The following is a 23,241-nucleotide window of genomic DNA, read 5'->3' on the forward strand; positions in this document are numbered from 1 at the left end:
GATATAACATGGGGTGTTGATATAAAGGTGATATAACATGGGGTGTTGATATAAAGGTGATATAACATGGGGGGTTGATATAAAGGTGATATAACATGGGGGGTTGATATAAAGGTCATATAACATGGGGGGTGAGTTATAAAGGTGATATAACATGGGGTGTTGATATAAAGGTGATATAACATGGGGTGTTGATATAAAGGTGATATAACATGGGGGGTTGATATAAAGGTGATATAACATGGGGGGTTGATATAAAGGTCATATAACATGGGGTGTTGATATAAAGGTGATATAACATGGGGGTTGATATAAAGGTGATATAACATGGGGGTGAGATATAAAGGTGATATAACATGGGGGGTGAGTAATAAAGGTGATATAACATGGGGGGTGAGTTATAAAGGTGATATAATATGGGGTGTTGATATGAAGGTGATATAACATGGGGGGTTGATATAAAGGTGATATAACATGGGGTGTTGATATAAAGGTGATATAACATGGGGTGTTGATATAAAGGTGATATAACATGGGGGGTTGATATAAAGGTGATATAACATGGGGGGTTGATATAAAGGTCATATAACATGGGGGGTGAGTTATAAAGGTGATATAACATGGGGTGTTGATATAAAGGTGATATAACATGGGGTGTTGATATAAAGGTGATATAACATGGGGGGTTGATATAAAGGTGATATAACATGGGGGGTTGATATAAAGGTCATATAACATGGGGTGTTGATATAAAGGTGATATAACATGGGGGTTGATATAAAGGTGATATAACATGGGGGTGAGATATAAAGGTGATATAACATGGGGGGTGAGTAATAAAGGTGATATAACATGGGGGGTGAGTTATAAAGGTGATATAACATGGGGGGTGAGATATAAAGGTGATATAACATGGGGGGTGATTTATAAAGGTGATATAACATGGGGGGTGAGTTATAATGGTTATATAACATGGGGTGTTGATATAAAGGTGATATAACATGGGGTGTTGATATAAAGGTGATATAACATGGGGTGTGAGTTATAAAGGTGATATAACATGGGGGGTTGTTATAAAGGTGATATAACATGGGGGGTGAGTTATAAAGGTGATATAACATGGGGGGTGAGTTATAAGGTGATATAACATGGGGTGTTGATATAAAGGTGATATAACATGGGGGGTTGATATAAAGGTGATATAACATGGGGGGTGAGTTATAAAGGTGATATAACATGGGGTGTTGAGGAGTAGCTATTATTTGGGAGGATGGACAGGAGAGGCAGGTCTGTGTGCCACCGATTCAGTTCAGTTTAAACTGAGCAAAGGGACAGAGAGAGAGAGAGAGAGAGAGAGAGAGAGAGAGAGAGAGAGAGAGAGAGAGAGAGAGAGAGAGAGAGAGAGACCGGGGGGAAGGGAGAGAGGGAGGGGAGGAGAGGAGAGGAGATGGGAGGAGGAGGGTGGGAGGGGAGGAGCGGGGAGGAGGGTGGGAGGGAGGGAGAGGGGAGTGGAGGAAAGGAGAGGAGGGTGGGGAGGGGATGGGAGGAGATGGGAGGAGGAGGGTGGGAGGGGAGGAGATGGGATGGGGGGGAGGAGATGGGAGGAGGGTGGGAGGGGAAGGGAGGGGAGGGGAGTAGGAGGGGAGGGGTGGAGAGGGGAGGAGGAGGGGAGGGGAGGGGAAGGGAGGAGAGGAGAGGAGAAGTAAAAAAAAAAAGAGAAGTGGAAGAGAGGAGAGGTGTCGACGTTTTCCTGGACAACTGTTAGACTGTGATGACACAACAATGGCAGGGCGTGTGTGCGTGCGTGCGTGCGTGTGTGTGTGTGAGAAACAGGGTGGGAGGAAGGGCAGCAGCATCTTGTGTTATGGTTGAGTGACCAGAGACACAGTGAAGTTATGTGTTAAAGATATGGAGGACAGGACACAGTATGACATGGAAGGAGAGAGAGAGAGAGAGAGAGAGAGAGAGAGAGAGAGAGAGAGAGACAGAGCGAGCGAGAGAGAGAAAGAGAGGGAGGCGGGAGAGAGAGAGAGAGAGACAGAGTGAGAGAGAGAGAAAGAGAGGGAGGCGGGAGAGAGAGAGCGAGAGAGAGAGAGAGGGAGGCGGGAGAGAGAGAGAGAGACAGAGAGAGAGAAAGAGAGGGAGGCATGAGAGAGAGAGAGAGAGAGAGAGAGAGAGAGAGAGAGAGAGAGAGAGAGAGAGAGAGAGAGAGAGAGAGAGAGAGAGAGAGAGAGAGAGAGAGAGAGAGAGAGAGAGAGAGAGATAGGAGGGAGAGAGAGAGAGAGAGAGGCGGGAGATAGAGACAGTGTGCGTGTCCCTACCGTCGTCCTTGGTCCTGTGTAGTGTTTTGGGGCTCGGCGGTCCGTCTCCCAGCTGTGTGAATGCTACCAGCTGAATCTGGTAGACTGTGTACTTCAGTAGTTCCCCTAGGAGGACAGATACACTCCTCTCTCCTGGGACGGACCACACTGAGGGGGGGTCCACACAATCCTTCACCGCGTACAACACCTGGGACACACACACAGTTTGAGACAAACGGTTGACACAGAAATAAGACCTTGTAATAGAAGACATACAATTGAAGTCGGGAAGTTTACATACACCTCAGCCAAATAGATATAAACTCAGTTTCACACATTTCCTGACATTTAATCCAAGTAAAAAATTCCCTGTTTTCCGTCAGTTAGGATCACCACTTTATTTTAAGAATGTGAAATGTCAGAATAATAGTAGAGAGAATGATTTATTTCATCTTTTATTTCTTTCATCACATTCCCATTGGGTCAGAAGTTTACAACAGTCAATTAGTATTTGGTAGCATTGCCTATAAATTGTTTAACTTGGGTCAAACGTTTCGGGTAGCCTTCCACAAGATTCCCACAATAAGTTGGGTGGATTTTGGACCATTCCTCCTGACAGAGCTGGTGTAACTGAGTCAGGTTTGTAAGCCTCCTTGCTCACACATGCTTTTTCAGTTCTGCCCACAAATTTTCTATAGGATTGAGGTCAGGGCTTTGTGATGGCCAATCCAATACCTTGACTTTGTTGTCCTTAACCTCTTTGGGCTAGGGCGCAGTATTTTCACGTCCGGATGACAAGCGTGCCCAAAGTAAACTGCCTGTTACTCAGGCCCAGAAGCTAGGTGGTGGACCGGGGGCAGTGCACGCTGACAAGGTCGCCAGGTGTACAGTGTTTCCTCTGACACATCGGTGTGGCTGTCTTCCGGGTTAAGTGGGCATTGTGTCAAGAAGCAGTGCAGCTTGATTTGGGTTGTGTTTCAGGGGACGCACGGCTCTCGACCTTCACCTCTCCCGAGTCCATATGGGAGTTGAAGCGATGAGACAAGACTGTAACTACCAATTGGAAATCACGAAATTGGGGAAAAATGGGGTAATAAATAAATAAATAAAAATAAAAAAAACAGACAGACTAAAACCCAGACTATAACCCAGACAGACTATATCCCAGACTATAACCCAGACAGACTATAACCCAGACAGACTATATACCAGACTATAACCCAGACAGACTATAACCCAGACAGACTATAACCCAGACTATAACCCAGACAGACTATAACCCAGACAGACTATAACCCAGACAAACTATAACCCAGACAGACTATAACCCAGACTATAACCCAGACAGACTATAACCCAGACAGACTATATCCCAGACTATAACCCAGACAGACTATAACCAGACAGACTATAACCCAGACAGACTATGACCCAGCCAGACTATAACCCAGACAGACTATAACCCAGACACATTATAACTCAGACAGACTATAACCCAGACAGACTATAACCCAGACAGACTATAACCCAGACAGACTATAACCCAGACAGACTATAACCCAGACAGAATATAACTCAGACAGAATATAACTCAGACATACTATAACCCAGACTATAACCCAGACAGACTATAACCCAGACTATAACCCAGACAGACTATAACCCAGACAGACTACAACCCAGACAGACTATAACTCAGACAGACTATAACCCAGACTATAACCCAGACTATAACCCAGACAGACTATAACCCAGACAGACTATAACCCAGACAGACTATAACCAGACAGACTATAACCCAGACAGACTATAACCCAGACTATAACCCAGACAGACTATAACCAGACAGACTATAACCCACACTATAACCAGACAGACTATAACCAGACAGACTATAACCCAGACAATAAACCAGACAGACTATAACCCAGACAGACTATAAACCAGACAATAAACCAGACAGACTATAACCCAGACAGACTATAAACCAGACAGACTATAACCAGACAGACTATAACCCAGACAGACTATAACCCAGACAGACTATAACCCAGACTATAACCCAGACAGACTATAACCCAGACAGACTATAACCCAGACAGACTATAACCTAGACAGACTATAACCCAGACAGACTATAACCCAGACAGACTATAACCCAGACAGACTATAACCCAGACAGACTATAACCCAGACAGACTATAACCCAGACAGACTATAACCCAGACAGACTATAACCCAGACAGACTATAACCCAGACAGACTATAACCCAGATAGACTATAACCCAGATAGACTATAACCCAGATAGACTATAACCCAGATAGACTATAACCCAGACTATAACCCAGACAGACTATAACTCAGACAGACTATAACTCACAGACTATAACCCAGACAGACTATAACCCAGACAGACTATAACCCAGACAGACTATAACCAGACAGACTATAACCCAGACAGACTATAACCCAGACAGACTATAACTCAGACAGACTATAACTCAGACAGACTATAACCCAGACTATAACCGAAACATACTATAACCCAGACAGACTATAACTCAGACAGACTATAACTCAGACAGACTATAACACAGACTGCGACCCAGACAGACTACAACCCAGACAGACTATAACCAGACAGACTATAACCCAGACAGACTATGACCCAGCCAGACTATAACCCAGACAGACTATAACCCAGACACATTATAACTCAGACAGACTATAACCCAGACAGACTATAACCCAGACAGACTATAACCCAGACAGACTATAACCCAGACAGACTATAACCCAGACAGAATATAACTCAGACAGACTATAACTCAGACATACTATAACCCAGACTATAACCCAGGCAGACTATAACCCAGACTATAACCCAGACAGACTATAACCCAGACAGACTATAACCCAGACAGACTATAACTCAGACAGACTATAACCCAGACTATAACCCAGACAGACTATAACCCAGACAGACTATAACCCAGACAGACTATAACCCAGACAATAAACCAGACAGACTATAACCCAGACAAACTATAACCAGACAGACTATAACCCAGACAGACTATAACCCAGACTATAACCCAGACAGACTATAACCAGACAGACTATAACCCACACTATAACCAGACAGACTATAACCAGACAGACTATAACCCAGACTATAACCCAGACAGACTATAACCCAGACAGACAACAACCCAGACAATAAACCAGACAGACTATAACCCAGACAGACTATAAACCAGACAGACTATAACCAGACAGACTATAACCCAGACTATAACCCAGACAGACTATAACCCAGACAGACTATAACCCAGACTATAACCCAGACAGACTGTAACCCAGACAGACTATAACCCAGACAGACTATAACCCAGAGAGACTATAACCCAGACAGACTATAACCCAGATAGACTATAACCCAGACTATAACCCAGACAGACTATAACCCAGATAGACTATAACCCAGATAGACTATAACCCAGACTATAACCCAGACAGACTATAACTCAGACAGACTATAACTCACAGACTATAACCCAGACAGACTATAACCCAGACAGACTATAACCCAGACAGACTATAACCAGACAGACTATAACCCAGACAGACTATAACTCAGACAGACTATAACTCAGACAGACTATAACCCAGACTATAACCGAAACATACTATAACCCAGACAGACTATAACTCAGACAGACTATAACTCAGACAGACTATAACACAGACTACGACCCAGACAGACTACAACCCAGACAGACTATAACTCAGACAGACTATAACCCAGACTATAACCCAGACAGACTATAACTCAGAAAGACTATAACTCAGACAGACTATAACCCAGACAGACAATAACCCAGACAGACTATAACTCAGACAGACTATAACTCAGACTATAACTCAGACAGACTATAACCCAGACAGACTATAACTCAGACAGACTATAACCCAGACTATAACTCAGACTATAAACCAGACAGACTATAACCCAGACAGACTATAACTCAGACTATTACTTAGACAGACCATAACCCAGACAGACTATAACTCAGACAGACTATAACTCAGACTATATTTCAGACTATAAACCAGACAGACTATAACTCAGACAGACTATAACCCAGACTATAACTCAGACAGACTATAACCCAGACAGACTATAACCCAGACAGACTATAACTCAGACAGACTATGACCCAGACAGACTATAACCCAGACAGACTATATCCCAGACAGACTATGACCCAGACAGAATATAACCCAGACAGACTATAACCCAGACAGACTATAACCCAGACTATAACCCAGACAGACTATAACCCAGACTATAACCCAGACAGACTATAACCCAGACAGACCATAACCCAGACAGACTAAAACTCAGACAGACTATAACCCAGACAGACTATAACCCAGACAGACTATAACCCAGACAGACTATAACCCAGACTATAACTCAGACAGACTATAAACAAGAAAGACTTTAACTCAGACAGACTATAACCCAGACAGACTATAACCCAGACAGACTATAACTCAGACAGACTATAACCCAGACAGACTATAACTCAGACAGACTATAACCCAGACAGACTATAACCCAGACAGACTATAACCCAGACAGACTATAACCCAGACAGACAGACTATAAACCAGACAGACTATAACCCAGACAGACTATAACCCAGACAGACCATAAGCCAGACAGACTATAACCCAGACAGACTATAACCCAGACTATAACCCAGACAGACTATAACTCAGACAGACTATAAACCAGACAGACTATGACCCAGACAGACTATGACCCAGACAGACTATAAACCAGACAGACTATAACCCAGACAGACTATAACCCAGACAGACTATAACCCAGACAGACTATAACCCAGACTATAACCCAGACAGACTATAACTCAGACAGACTATAAACCAGACAGACTATGACCCAGACAGACTATGACCCAGACAGACTATAACCCAGACAGACTATAATCCAGACAGACTATAACCCAGACAGACTATAACCCAGACTATAACCCAGACAGACTATAACCCAGATAGACTATAACCCAGATAGACTATAACCCAGATAGACTATAACCCAGACTATAACCCAGACAGACTATAACTCAGACAGACTATAACTCACAGACTATAACCCAGACAGACTATAACCCAGACAGACTATAACCCAGACAGACTATAACCAGACAGACTATAACCCAGACAGACTATAACTCAGACAGACTATAACTCAGACAGACTATAACCCAGACTATAACCGAAACATACTATAACCCAGACAGACTATAACTCAGACAGACTATAACTCAGACAGACTATAACACAGACTACGACCCAGACAGACTACAACCCAGACAGACTATAACTCAGACAGACTATAACCCAGACTATAACCCAGACAGACTATAACTCAGAAAGACTATAACTCAGACAGACTATAACCCAGACAGACAATAACCCAGACAGACTATAACTCAGACAGACTATAACTCAGACTATAACTCAGACAGACTATAACCCAGACAGACTATAACTCAGACAGACTATAACCCAGACTATAACTCAGACTATAAACCAGACAGACTATAACCCAGACAGACTATAACTCAGACTATTACTTAGACAGACTATAACCCAGACAGACTATAACTCAGACAGACTATAACTCAGACTATATTTCAGACTATAAACCAGACAGACTATAACTCAGACAGACTATAACCCAGACTATAACTCAGACAGACTATAACCCAGACAGACTATAACCCAGACAGACTATAACTCAGACAGACTATGACCCAGACAGACTATAACCCAGACAGACTATATCCCAGACAGACTATGACCCAGACAGAATATAACCCAGACAGACTATAACCCAGACAGACTATAACCCAGACTATAACCCAGACAGACTATAACCCAGACTATAACCCAGACAGACTATAACCCAGACAGACCATAACCCAGACAGACTAAAACTCAGACAGACTATAACCCAGACAGACTATAACCCAGACAGACTATAACCCAGACAGACTATAACCCAGACTATAACTCAGACAGACTATAAACAAGAAAGACTTTAACTCAGACAGACTATAACCCAGACAGACTATAACCCAGACAGACTATAACTCAGACAGACTATAACCCAGACAGACTATAACTCAGACAGACTATAACCCAGACAGACTATAACCCAGACAGACTATAACCCAGACAGACTATAACCCAGACAGACAGACTATAAACCAGACAGACTATAACCCAGACAGACTATAACCCAGACAGACCATAAGCCAGACAGACTATAACCCAGACAGACTATAACCCAGACTATAACCCAGACAGACTATAACTCAGACAGACTATAAACCAGACAGACTATGACCCAGACAGACTATGACCCAGACAGACTATAAACCAGACAGACTATAACCCAGACAGACTATAACCCAGACAGACTATAACCCAGACAGACTATAACCCAGACTATAACCCAGACAGACTATAACTCAGACAGACTATAAACCAGACAGACTATGACCCAGACAGACTATGACCCAGACAGACTATAACCCAGACAGACTATAATCCAGACAGACTATAACCCAGACAGACTATAACCCAGACTATAAACCAGACAGACTATGACCCAGACAGACTATAACCCAGACTATAAACCAGACAGACTATGACCCAGACAGACTATAACCCAGACAGACTATAACCCAGACAGACTATAACCCAGACAGACTATAACCCAGACAGACTATAACCCAGACAGACTATAACCCAGACAGACTATAACCCAGACTATAAACCAGACAGACTATGACCCAGACAGAATATAACCCAGACAGACTATAACCCAGACAGACTATAACTCAGACAGACTATAAACCAGACAGACTATGACCCAGACAGACTATGACCCAGACAGACTATAAACCAGACAGACTATAACCCAGACAGACAATAACCCAGACAGACAATAACCCAGACAGACTATAACCCAGACTATAACCCAAACTGACTATAACCCAGACAGACTATAACCCAGACTATAAACCAGACAGACTATGACCCAGACAGACTATAACCCAGACAGACTATAACCCAGACAGACTATAACCCAGACAGACTATAACTCAGAAAGACTATAACCCAGACTATAACCCAGACTATAACCCAGACAGACTAAAACTCAGACAGACTATAACCCAGACAGACTATAACCCAGACAGACTATAACCCAGACAGACTATAACTCAGACAGACTATGACCCAGACAGACTATAACCCAGACTATAACCCAGACAGACTATAAACCAGACAGACTATAACTCAGACAGACTATGACCCAGACAGACTATAACCCAGACAGACTATAACCCAGACAGACTATAACCCAGACAGACTATAACCCAGACAGACTATAACCCAGACTATAACCCAGACAGACTATAACTCAGACAGACTATAAACCAGACAGACTATGACCCAGACAGACTATGACCCAGACAGACTATAACCCAGACAGACTATAACCCAGACAGACTATAACCCAGACTATAACCCAGACAGACTATAACTCAGACAGACTATAAACCAGACAGACTATGACCCAGACAGACTATGACCCAGACAGACTATAAACCAGACAGACTATAACCCAGACAGACTATAACCCAGACAGACAATAACCCAGACAGACTCTAACCCAGACTATAACCCAGACAGACTATAACCCAGACAGACTATAACCCAGACTATAAACCAGACAGACTATGACCCAGACAGACTATAACCCAGACAGACTATAACCCAGACAGACTATAACCCAGACAGACTAAAACTCAGAAAGACTATAACCCAGACTATAACCCAGACTATAACCCAGACAGACTAAAACTCAGACAGACTATAACCCAGACAGACTATAACCCAGACAGACTATAACCCAGACAGACTATAACCCAGACAGACTATAACCCAGACAGACTATAACTCAGACAGACTATAACTCAGACAGACTATGACCCAGACAGACTATAACCCAGACTATAACCCAGACAGACTATAAACCAGACAGACTATAACTCAGACAGACTATGACCCAGACAGACTATAACCCAGACAGACTATAACCCAGACAGACTATAACCCAGACAGACTATAACTCAGACAGACTATAACTCAGACAGACTATAAACCAGACAGACTATGACCCAGACAGACTATAACTCAGAAAGACTATAACCCAGACTATGACCCAGACAGACTATAACCCAGACTATAAACCAGACAGACTATAACTCAGACAGACTATGACCCAGACAGACTATAACCCAGACAGACTATAACCCAGACAGACTATAACCCAGACAGACTATAACTCAGACAGACTATAACTCAGACAGACTATAAACCAGACAGACTATGACCCAGACAGACTATAACTCAGAAAGACTATAACCCAGACTATGACCCAGACAGACTATAACCCAGACTATAAACCAGACAGACTATAACCCAGACAGACTATGACCCAGACAGACTATAACCCAGACTATAACCCAGACAGACTATAAACCAGACAGACTATAACTCAGACAGACTATGACCCAGACAGACTATAACCCAGACAGACTATAACCCAGACAGACTATAACCCAGACAGACTATAACCCAGACAGACTATAACCCAGACTATAACCCAGACAGACTATAACTCAGACAGACTATAAACCAGACAGACTATGACCCAGACAGACTATGACCCAGACAGACTATAACCCAGACAGACTATAACCCAGACAGACTATAACCCAGACTATAACCCAGACAGACTATAACTCAGACAGACTATAAACCAGACAGACTATGACCCAGACAGACTATGACCCAGACAGACTATAAACCAGACAGACTATAACCCAGACAGACTATAACCCAGACAGACAATAACCCAGACAGACTCTAACCCAGACTATAACCCAGACAGACTATAACCCAGACAGACTATAACCCAGACTATAAACCAGACAGACTATGACCCAGACAGACTATAACCCAGACAGACTATAACCCAGACAGACTATAACCCAGACAGACTAAAACTCAGAAAGACTATAACCCAGACTATAACCCAGACTATAACCCAGACAGACTAAAACTCAGACAGACTATAACCCAGACAGACTATAACCCAGACAGACTATAACCCAGACAGACTATAACCCAGACAGACTATAACCCAGACAGACTATAACTCAGACAGACTATAACTCAGACAGACTATGACCCAGACAGACTATAACCCAGACTATAACCCAGACAGACTATAAACCAGACAGACTATAACTCAGACAGACTATGACCCAGACAGACTATAACCCAGACAGACTATAACCCAGACAGACTATAACCCAGACAGACTATAACTCAGACAGACTATAACTCAGACAGACTATAAACCAGACAGACTATGACCCAGACAGACTATAACTCAGAAAGACTATAACCCAGACTATGACCCAGACAGACTATAACCCAGACTATAAACCAGACAGACTATAACTCAGACAGACTATGACCCAGACAGACTATAACCCAGACAGACTATAACCCAGACAGACTATAACCCAGACAGACTATAACTCAGACAGACTATAACTCAGACAGACTATAAACCAGACAGACTATGACCCAGACAGACTATAACTCAGAAAGACTATAACCCAGACTATGACCCAGACAGACTATAACCCAGACTATAAACCAGACAGACTATAACCCAGACAGACTATGACCCAGACAGACTATAACCCAGACTATAACCCAGACAGACTATAAACCAGACAGACTATAACTCAGACAGACTATAACTCAGACAGACTATAACCCAGACAGACTATAACCCAGACAGACTATAACCCAGACTATAACCCAGACAGACTATAAACCAGACAGACTATGACTCAGACAGACTATAACCCAGACAGACTATAACCCAGACAGACTATAACCCAGACAGACTATAAAGCAGAGATAAAAGGCAACGTATCCTGAATGTCTTCAGCATTAAACATGAAATATGTTGCTGGGAGGAAGAGAACTCAACACACACACACACCCCCACACACACCCCCACACACAGCTCCACACACACACACACCCCCACACACACCCCCACACACAGCTCCACACACACACACACACACACACACACACACACCCCCACACACACCCCCCCACACACACACACACACACACACACACACACACACACACACACACACACACACACACACACACACACACACACACACACACACACACACACACGCACACACACACACACACACACACACATGGGCGGACGCACGTATGCACACACACACTTTCTCTCTCAGCATTTTTAAAAAGCAGTAATTATCACTGTGGGAAAACAAAGTGCTCGATTACAGGATGTTACATCATAGTGGCCTGGTAGGGGCTTCCTGTGGAGAGGGTGGGAGTGTGTGAGTGAGAGAGAGAAAGAGTGGTGTGAGGGTGTGTGTGTATGTGTGTGAGAGAGAAGGTGTGAGGGTGTGTGTGTGTGTGTGAGAGAAGGTGTGAGGGTGTGTGTGTGTGTGTATGAGAGAGAAGGTGTGTGTGTGTGTGTGCGTGCGTGTGTGTGTGTGTGTGTGTGTGTGTGCGTGCGTGCGTGCATGCGTGCGTGCGTGTGTGTGTGTTTAGTCACAGAGGGGGGCTAAGTGAACTCCCTATGAACTTAAATCTCATGCCACTGGTCTGGTAACACTTCCTATTAAAAAGTGTCCTGTTCCAGAGGAGAAATTGACGTTGTTCAATAGTTTGGAATGATTCCTTTTAGATGGATAACACCAGGTTTGGAATGATTTAGATGGATAACACCAGGTTTGGAATGATTCCTTTTAGATGGATAACACCAGGTTTGGAATGATTCCTTTTCGATGGATAACACCAGGTTTGGAATGATTCCTTTTCGATGGATAACACCAGGTTTGGAATGATTTCTTTTAGATGGATAACACCAGGTTTGGAATGATTCCTTTTAGATGGATAACACCAGGTTTGGAATGATTCCTTTTAGATGGATAACACCAGGTTTGGAATGATTTCTTTTAGATGGATAACACCAGGTTTGGAATGATTCCTTTTAGATGGATAACACCAGGTTTGGAATGATTCTTTTTCGATGGATAACACCAGGTTGGGAATGATTCATTTTAGATGCATAACACCAGGTTTGGAATGATTCAGATGGATAACACCAGGTTTGGAATGATTCAGATGGATAACACCAGGTTTGGAATGATTCCTTTTAGATGGATAACACCAGGTTGGGAATGATTCCTTTTCAATGGATAACACCAGGTTTGGAATGATTCCTTTTAGATGGATAACACCAGGTTTGGAATGATTCAGATGGATAACACCAGGTTTGGAATGATTCAGATGGATAACACCAGGTTTGGAATGATTCCTTTTAGATGGATAACACCAGGTTTGGAATGATTTAGATGGATAACACCAGGTTTGGAATGATTCCTTTTAGATGGATAACACCAGGTTGGGAATGATTCCATTTCGATGGATAACACCAGGTTTGGAATGATTCCTTTTCGATGGATAACACCAGGTTTGGAATGATTCCTTTTAGATGGATAACACCAGGTTTGGAATGATTCTTTTTAGATGGATAACACCAGGTTGGGAATGATTCCTTTTAGATGGATAACACCAGGTTGGGAATGATTCCTTTTAGATGGATAACACCAGGTTTGGAATGATTCCTTTTCGATGGATAACACCAGGTTGGGAATGATTCCTTTTCGATGGATAACACCAGGTTGGGAATGATTCCTTTTAGATGGATAACACCAGGTTTGGAATGATTCCTTTTAGATGGATAACACCAGGTTTGGAATGATTCCTTTTCGATGGATAACACCAGGTTGGGAATGATTCCTTTTCGATGGATAACACCAGGTTTGGAATGATTCCTTTTAGATGGATAACACCAGGTTTGGAATGATTCCTTTTAGATGGATAACACCAGGTTTGGAATGATTCCTTTTCGATGGATAACACCAGGTTTGGAATGATTCCTTTTCGATGGATAACACCAGGTTTGGAATGATTCAGATGGATAACACCAGGTTTGGAATGATTCCTTTTAGATGGATAACACCAGGTTTGGAATGATTCCTTTTAGATGGATAACACCAGGTTGGGAATGATTCCTTTTCGATGGATAACACCAGGTTTGGAATGATTCCTTTTAGATGGATAACACCAGGTTTGGAATGATTCAGATGGATAACACCAGGTTTGGAATGATTCAGATGGATAACACCAGGTTTGGAATGATTCCTTTTCGATGGATAACACCAGGTTTGGAATGATTCCTTTTAGATGGATAACACCAGGTTGGGAATGATTCCTTTTCGATGGATAACACCAGGTTTGGAATGATTCCTTTTAGATGGATAACACCAGGTTTGGAATGATTCCTTTTACATGGATAACACCAGGTTTGGAATGATTCCTTTTAGATGGATAACACCAGGTTTGGAATGATTCCTTTTAGATGGATAACACCAGGTTTGGAATGATTCCTTTTAGATGGATAACACCAGGTTTGGGTCTTTTCCATTCCTGTCAGTTCAGAAAGAAATTCAAAATGTTTCTCCTTGAAAAACATTGAAGTGAACTGGAATTTCAGCCTACTTCCTGAACTGACTGGAATTTCAGTGTACTTCCTGAATTGACAGGAATTTCAATGTACTTCCTGAACTGACTGGAATTTCAGCCTACTTCCTGAATTGACAGGAATTTCAGTGTACTTCCTGAACTGACTGGAATTTAAATTGAACCTTATATCTCTATCCTACAAGTGTAAAGATGATTTCTGAAAAGTATTTGATGTAAAGCACTTCTGTCTTCTGGTATGGTGGGACAGGGTAGTTCTCTGTGTCTTCTGGTATGGTGGGACAGGGTAGTTCTCTGTCTGTCTTCTGGTATGGTGGGACAGGGTAGTTCTCTCTGTGTCTTCTGGTATGATGGGACAGGGTAGTTCTCTGTGTGTCTTCTGGTATGATGGGACAGGGTAGTTCTCTGTGTCTTCTGGTATGGTGGGACAGGGTAGTTCTCTGTGTCTTCTGGTATGGTGGGACAGGGTAGTTCTCTGTGTCTTCTGGTATGGTGGGACAGGGTAGTTCTCTGTGTCTTCTGGTATGGTGGGACAGGGTAGTTCTCTGTGTCTTCTGGTATGGTGGGACAGGGTAGTTCTCTGTCTGTCTTCTGGTATGGTGGGACAGGGTAGTTCTCTCTGTGTCTTCTGGTATGATGGGACAGGGTAGTTCTCTGTCTGTCTTCTGGTATGGTGGGACAGGGTAGTTCTCTGTGTCTTCTGGTATGGTGGGACAGGGTAGTTCTCTGTGTCTTCTGGTATGATGGAACAGGGAAGTTCTCTGTGTCTTCTGGTATGATGGGACAGGGTAGTTCTCTGTCTGTCTTCTGGTATGGTGGGACAGGGTAGTTCTCTGTCTGTCTTCTGGTATGGTGGGACAGGGTAGTTCTCTCTGTGTCTTCTGGTATGATGGGACAGGGTAGTTCTCTGTCTGTCTTCTGGTATGGTGGGACAGGGTAGTTCTCTGTGTCTTCTGGTATGATGGAACAGGGAAGTTCTCTGTGTCTTCTGGTATGATGGGACAGGGTAGTTCTCTGTCTGTCTTCTGGTATGATGGGACAGGGTAGTTCTCTGTGTCTTCTGGTTTGATGGGACAGGATATTTCTCTGTGTGTCTTCTGGTATGATGGGACAGGGTAGTTCTCTGTCTGTCTTCTGGTATGGTGGGACAGGGTAGTTCTCTGTGTCTTCTGGTATGGTGGGACAGGGTAGTTCTCTGTGTCTTCTGGTATGGTGGGACAGGGTAGTTCTCTGTCTGTCTTCTGGTATGGTGGGACAGGGTAGTTCTCTCTGTGTCTTCTGGTATGATGGGACAGGGTAGTTCTCTGTCTGTCTTCTGGTATGGTGGGACAGGGTAGTTCTCTGTGTCTTCTGGTATGGTGGGACAGGGTAGTTCTCTGTGTCTTCTGGTATGATGGAACAGGGAAGTTCTCTGTGTCTTCTGGTATGATGGGACAGGGTAGTTCTCTGTCTGTCTTCTGGTATGGTGGGACAGGGTAGTTCTCTGTGTCTTCTGGTATGGTGGGACAGGGTAGTTCTCTGTGTCTTCTGGTATGATGGAACAGGGAAGTTCTCTGTGTCTTCTGGTATGATGGGACAGGGTAGTTCTCTGTGCCTTCTGGTATGATGGGACAGGGTAGTTCTCTGTGCCTTCTGGTATGATGGAACAGGGTAGTTCTCTGTGTCTTCTGGTATGATGGGACAGGGTAGTTCTCTCTGTCTCCTGGTATGATGGGACAGGGTAGTTCTCTGTCTGTCTTCTGGTATGGTGGGACAGGGTAGTTCTCTGTGTCTTCTGGTATGATGGGACAGGGTAGTTCTCTGTGTCTTCTGGTATGATGGGACAGGGTAGTTCTCTCTGTCTCCTGGTATGATGGGACAGGGTAGTTCTCTGTCTGTCTTCTGGTATGATGGGACAGGGTAGTTCTCTGTGTCTTCTGGTTTGATGGGACAGGATATTTCTCTGTGTGTCTTCTGGTATGATGGGACAGGGTAGTTCTCTCTGTCTCCTGGTATGATGGGACAGGGTAGTTCTCTGTCTGTCTTCTGGTATGATGGGACAGGGTAGTTCTCTCTGTCTTCTGGTATGGTGGGACAGGGTAGTTCTCTGTCTGTCTTCTGGTATGATGGGACAGGGTAGTTCTCTCTGTCTTCTGGTATGATGGGACAGGGTAGTTCTCTGTGTCTTCTGGTATGGTGGGACAGGGTAGTTCTCTGGGGTGCTATGGCATATATTGTGTAACCAAGGATTGTGTGTGTATGTGTGTGTTTGTGTGTGTGTGTGTGTGTGTGTGTGTGTGTGTGTGTGTGTGTGTGTGTGTGTGTGTGCGTGTGTGTGTACCTTGTATCCTAGGATTGGTCCGTTTCTCTGCATCTCAGGAACAGGAGACCATGTGACCAAAATCCTGGTAGAACTCACCGCCTCCGCACTCACGTTCACTGGACAGCCAGACGGCACTGTAACACACACACACACACACACACACACACACACACACACACACACACACACACACACACACACACACACACACACACACACACACACACACACACACACACACACACACACACACAAAAACAGAGACATATGTATTTAACTCTGTGAATCTCCCTCTCTCTACTGCTCTCTAACCCTCCTACTTTATTCATCTGTGTGTGTGTGTGTGTGTGTGTGTGTGTGTGTGTGTGTGTGTGTGTGTGTGTGTGTGTGTGTGTGTGTGTGTGTGTGTGTGTGTGTGTGTGTGTGTGTGTGTGTGTGTGTGTGTGTGTGTGAGATAACTAATGGGGAACACTTTTCTGCATCTCTCTATTTCAATTTCTGACAGAAGATTACATCTCTGTTCCTCTGACAGACAGATCTTTCTCTGTTTCTCTTTCTTCAAATAAACACCTAAATACTAGAGAGGAAAAGGAGAGAGTATCTAGAAGGAGAGAGTATCTAGGAGAGAGTCTCTAGAAGGAGAGAGTCTCTAGGAGAGAGTATCTAGAAGGAGAGAGTCTCTAGGAGAGAGTCTCTAGGAGAGAGTCTCTAGAAGGAGAGAGTCTCTAGGAGAGAGTCTCTAGGAGGAGAGAGTCTCTAGAAGGAGAGAGTCTCTAGGACAGAGTATCTAGGAGAGAGTCTCTAGAAGGAGAGAGTCTCTAGGACAGAGTATCTAGGAGAGAGTCTCTAGAATGAGAGATTCTCTAGGACAGAGTATCTAGGAGAGAGTCTCTAGAAGGAGAGAGTATCTAGGAGAGAGTCTCTAGGAATGAGTCTCTAAAAGGAGAGAGTATCTAGAAGGAGAGAGTCTCTAGAAGGAGAGTATAAAGGGAGAGAGTCTCTAGAAGGAGAGAGTCTCTAGAAGGAGAGAGTCTCTAGGAGAGAGTCTCTAGAAGGAGAGAGTCTCTAGAAGGAGAGAGTCTCTAGGAGAGAGTCCCTAGAAGGAGAGTCTCTAGAAGGAGAGAGTCTCTAGGAGAGTCTCTAGAAGGAGAAAGTCTCTAGGAGAGAGTCTCTAGGAGAGAGTCTCTAGAAGGAGAGAGTCTCTAGGACAGAGTATCTAGGAGAGAGTCTCTAGAATGAGAGATTCTCTAGGACAGAGTATCTAGGAGAGAGTCTCTAGAAGGAGAGAGTATCTAGGAGAGAGTCTCTAGAAGGAGAGAGTATCTAGGAGAGAGTCGCAAGAAGGAGAGAGTCTCTAGAAGGAGAGAGTCTCTAGGAGAGAGTCTCTAGAAGGAGAGAGTATCTAGAAGGAGAGAGTCTCTAGAAGGAGAGTCTAAAGGGAGAGAGTCTCTAGAAGGAGAGAGTCTCTAGAAGGAGAGAGTCTCTAGGAGAGAGTCTCTAGAAGGAGAGAGTCTCTAGAAGGAGAGTCTAAAGGGAGAGAGTCTCTAGAAGGAGAGTCTATAGGAGAGAGTCTCTAGGAGAGAGTCTCTAGAAGGAGAGAGTATCTAGGAGAGAGTCTCTAGGAGAGAGTCTCTAAAAGGAGAGAGTATCTAGAAGGAGAGAGTCTCTAGAAGGAGAGTCTAAAGGGAGAGAGTCTCTAGAAGGAGAGAGTCTCTAGAAGGAGAGAGTCTCTAGGAGAGAGTCTCTAGAAGGAGAGAGTCTCTAGGAGAGAGTCTCTAGAAGGAGAGTCTCTAGAAGGAGAGAGTCTCTAGAAGGAGAGAGTCTCTAGAAGGAGAAAGTCTCTAGGAGAGAGTCTCTAGGAGAGAGTCTCTAGAAGGAGAGAGTCTCTAGGACAGAGTATCTAGGAGAGAGTCTCTAGAATGAGAGATTCTCTAGGACAGAGTATCTAGGAGAGAGTCTCTAGAAGGAGAGAGTATCTAGGAGAGAGTCTCTAGAAGGAGAGAGTATCTAGGAGAGAGTCTCTAGAAGGAGAGAGTCTCTAGAAGGAGAGAGTCTCTAGGAGAGAGTCTCTAGAAGGAGAGAGTATCTAGAAGGAGAGAGTCTCTAGAAGGAGAGTCTAAAGGGAGAGAGTCTCTAGAAGGAGAGAGTCTCTAGAAGGAGAGAGTCTCTAGGAGAGAGTCTCTAGAAGGAGAGAGTCTCTAGAAGGAGAGTCTAAAGGGAGAGAGTCTCTAGAAGGAGAGAGTCTCTAGAAGGAGAGAGTCTCTAGAAGGAGAGAGTCTCTAGAAGGAGAGTCTAAAGGGAGAGAGTCTCTAGAAGGAGAGAGTCTCTAGAAGGAGAGAGTCTCTATGAGAGAGTATCTAGAAGGAGAGAGTATCTAGGAGAGAGTCTCTAGGAGAGAGTATCTAGAAGGAGAGAGTCTCTAGAAGGAGAGTCTAAAGGGAGAGAGTCTCTAGAAGGAGAGAGTCTCTAGAAGGAGAGAGTCTCTAGGAGAGAGTCTCTAGAAGGAGAGAGTCTCTAGAAAGTGAGAGTCTCTAGGAGAGAGTCTCTAGAAGGAGAGTCTCTAGAAGGAGAGAGTCTCTAGAAGGAGAGAGTCTCTAGAAGGAGAAAGTCTCTAGGAGAGAGTCTCTAGGAGAGAGTCTCTAGAAGGAGAGTCTAAAGGGAGAGAGTCTCTAGAAGGAGAGAGTCTCTAGAAGGAGAGTCTAAATGGAGAGAGTCTCTAGAAGGAGAGAGTCTCTAGAAGGAGAGAGTCTCTAGGAGAGAGTCTCTAGAAGGAGAAAGTCTCTAGGAGAGAGTCTCTAGGAGAGAGTCTCTAGAAGGAGAGAGTCTCTAGGACAGAGTATCTAGGAGAGAGTCTCTAGAATGAGAGATTCTCTAGGACAGAGTATCTAGGAGAGAGTCTCTAGAAGGAGAGAGTATCTAGGAGAGAGTCTCTAGAAGGAGAGAGTATCTAGGAGAGAGTCTCTAGAAGGAGAGAGTCTCTAGAAGGAGAGAGTCTCTAGGAGAGAGTCTCTAGAAGGAGAGTCTCTAGGAGAGAGTCTCTAGGAGAGGGTCTCTAGAAGGAGAGAGTATCTAGAAGGAGAGAGTATCTAGAAGGAGAGAGTCTCTAGGAGAGAGTCTCTAGAAGGAGAGAGTCTGTAGAAGGAGAGAGTCTCTAGAAGGAGAGAGTCTCTAGAAGGAGAGGCTCTAGAAGGAGAGAGTCTCTAGAAGGAGAGAGTCTCTAGGAGCGAGTCTCTAGGAGAGAGTCTCTAGGAGAGAGTCTCTAGGACAGAGTATCTAGAAGGAGAGTCTCTAGAAGGAGAGAGTCTCTAGGAGAGAGTCTCTAGAAGGAGAGAGTCTCTAGGAGAGAGTATCTAGAAGGAGAGAGTCTCTAGAAGGAGAGAGTCTCTAGGAGAGAGTCTCTATGAGAGAGTCTCTAGAAGGAGAGAGTCTCTAGAAGGAGAGTGTCTCTAGAAGGAGAGAGTCTCTAGAAGGAGAGAGTCTCTAGAAGAGAGTCTCTAGGAGAGAGTCTCTAGAAGGAGAGAGTCTCTAGGAGAGAGTCTCTAGAATTAGATTCTCTAGGAGAGAGTCTCTAATAGGAGAGAGTCTCTAGAAGGAGAGAGTCTCTAGGAGAGAGTTTCTATGAGAGAGTCTCTAGAAGGAGAGAGTCTCTAGAAGGAGAGAGTCTCTAGAAGGAGAGTCTCTAGAATGATAGAGTCTCTAGGAGAGAGTCTCTAGGAGAGAGTCTCTAGGACAGAGTATCTAGAAGGAGAGTCTCTAGAAGGAGAGAGTCTCTAGGAGAGAGTTTCTAGAAGGAGAGAGTCTCTAGAAGGAGAGAGTCTCTAGGAGAGAGTTTCTAGAAGGAGAGAGTCTCTAGGAGAGAGTATCTAGAAGGAGAGAGTCTCTAGAAGGAGAGAGTCTCTAGGAGAGAGTCTCTAGAAGGAGAGAGTCTCTAGGAGAGAGTCTCTATGAGAGAGTCTCTAGAAGGAGAGTGTCTCTAGAAGGAGAGTGTCTCTAGAAGGAGAGAGTCTCTAGAAGGAGAGAGTCTCTAGGAGAGAGTCTCTAATAGGAGAGAGTCTCTAGGAGAGAGTCTCTAAAAGGAGAGAGTCTCTAGAAGGAGAGAGTCTCTAGGAGAGAGTCTCTATGAGAGAGTCTCTAGAAGGAGAGAGTCTCTAGAAGGAGAGAGTCTCTAGAAGGAGAGATTCTCTAGAAGGAGAGTCTCTAGGAGAGAGTCTCTAGAAGGAGAGAGTATCTAGAAGGAGAGAGTCTCTAAAAGGAGAGAGTCTCTAAAAGGAGAGAGTCTCTCGAAGGAGAGAGTCTCTAGGAGAGAGTCTCTAAAAGGAGAGAGTCTCTAGGAGAGAGTCTCTAGAAGGAGAGAGTCTCTAAAAGGAGAGAGTCTCTAGAAGGAGAGTCTCTTTTCTTTGATTGACATGAAAACTCTTCCGAGGCACCTGCTAAAGTAACTCTCATGTGAATGTAGGTGTGTGTCACGGTATGTCTGAGTGTATTAGTGTGTGTGTGTGTACCTGACTCCTTGGTGTGTGTGGTCAGTGTTGTACTCCATGGTCCGGCTCCTATGGAGTTAAATGCTTGTATCTTCAACTGGTACTCCGTCCATTCAGCCAGGCCCTCCAGCATCGTCTCGCTTTGCCGACCACTAACCCCTGACCCCTGACCTCTAACCTCCGCCACCTCCTCCAGCCTCTCCTCTCCCCGTCCGTCTGCCCGCCGGACACACACCCGGTATCCCACCGTCTCTGGACTACCATTATACTCAGAAACCGGTAACGGCTGGAGGGAGAGACAGAGAGAGAGAGAGGGAGAGAGGGAGGGAGAGACAGAGAGAGAGAGAGGGAGGGAGAGACAGAGAGAGAGAGAGAGAGAGAGAGAGGGAGGGAGGGAGAGACAGAGAGGGAGGGAGATAGAGAGAGAGAGAGAGGTGGATAGAGAGAGCTAGATGTGTGAATCGTGATAATCTAGCTAGCCAGCTAGTTAAACAGGCAAAAATTACCTCAAACTAATGTCATGGAAGGTAAATGTACATTTACCATGGGTATTTTCGTGGGTAGCTACCAATTCCTTTTGGCTAACTAACTAGCCAGTTAGCCCTAATGACTTACAGTACCCATTCACTGAACCGTCTTCCAGCCAGGACAATGGCAACAGAGACAAAACCAGATTAACACAAAGCAATTGTTTTACTTCATAACTATCAGCTAGCTATATGTGAATCATAATAATGTAGCTAACCAGATAGTTTAACAAGCAGAAATTACCTAAAACTAATATTATGCCAAATATATCTCAATTCATTAACTCTAACAGTACTAGTAGCTTGCTAATTAGCCCTAACAGTACTAATAGCTAGCCAGTTAGCCCTAACAGTACTAGTAGTTAGCCAGTTAGCCCTAACAGTACTAGCAGCTTACCAGTTAGCCCTAACAGTACTAATAGCTAGCCAGTTAGCCCTAACAGTACTAGTAGTTAGCCAGTTAGCCCTAACAGTACTAATTGCTAGCCAGTTAGCCCTAACAGTACTAGTAGCTTGCCAGTTAGCCCTAACAGTACTAATAGCTAGCCAGTTAGCCCTAACAGTACTAATAGCTAGCCAGTTAGCCCTAACAGTACTAATAGTTAGCCAGTTAGCCCTAACAGTACTAGTAGCTTACCAGTTAGCCCTAACAGTACTAATAGCTAGCAAGTTAGCCCTAACAGTACTAGACACTAGCCAGTTAGCCCTATTGACTTATTGTGAGCTTGCTGTCTACGGTACGTAGGCAGGTAAACATACCAAAATGAACGCAGCATGTATTTATTAAGGTGTCAAGATACAATATTGTAGTCAGGCAACATATACGATGTGAAC

The 23,241-nt window shown here is 44.1% G+C and overlaps 1 protein-coding gene across 1 annotated transcript in view; it reads right to left on the minus strand.

The window, feature by feature from the left end:
• LOC129842969 (protein sidekick-1-like) overlaps positions 1–23,241 on the minus strand; it is a 343,828-nt gene that overhangs the window by 97,311 nt on the left and 223,276 nt on the right. Inside the window, exons 22-24 of the mRNA XM_055911690.1 lie at positions 21,902–22,166; positions 17,418–17,533; positions 2,322–2,508 (exon numbers count right to left, since the gene is read on the minus strand). Coding sequence (XP_055767665.1) covers positions 2,322–2,508; positions 17,418–17,533; positions 21,902–22,166 — 568 coding nt within the window. The remainder of the gene's footprint in view (positions 1–2,321; positions 2,509–17,417; positions 17,534–21,901; positions 22,167–23,241) is intronic.

Source organism: Salvelinus fontinalis, unplaced genomic scaffold, assembly GCF_029448725.1.
Source record: "Salvelinus fontinalis isolate EN_2023a unplaced genomic scaffold, ASM2944872v1 scaffold_0082, whole genome shotgun sequence".
Classification (NCBI taxonomy): domain Eukaryota; kingdom Metazoa; phylum Chordata; class Actinopteri; order Salmoniformes; family Salmonidae; genus Salvelinus; species Salvelinus fontinalis.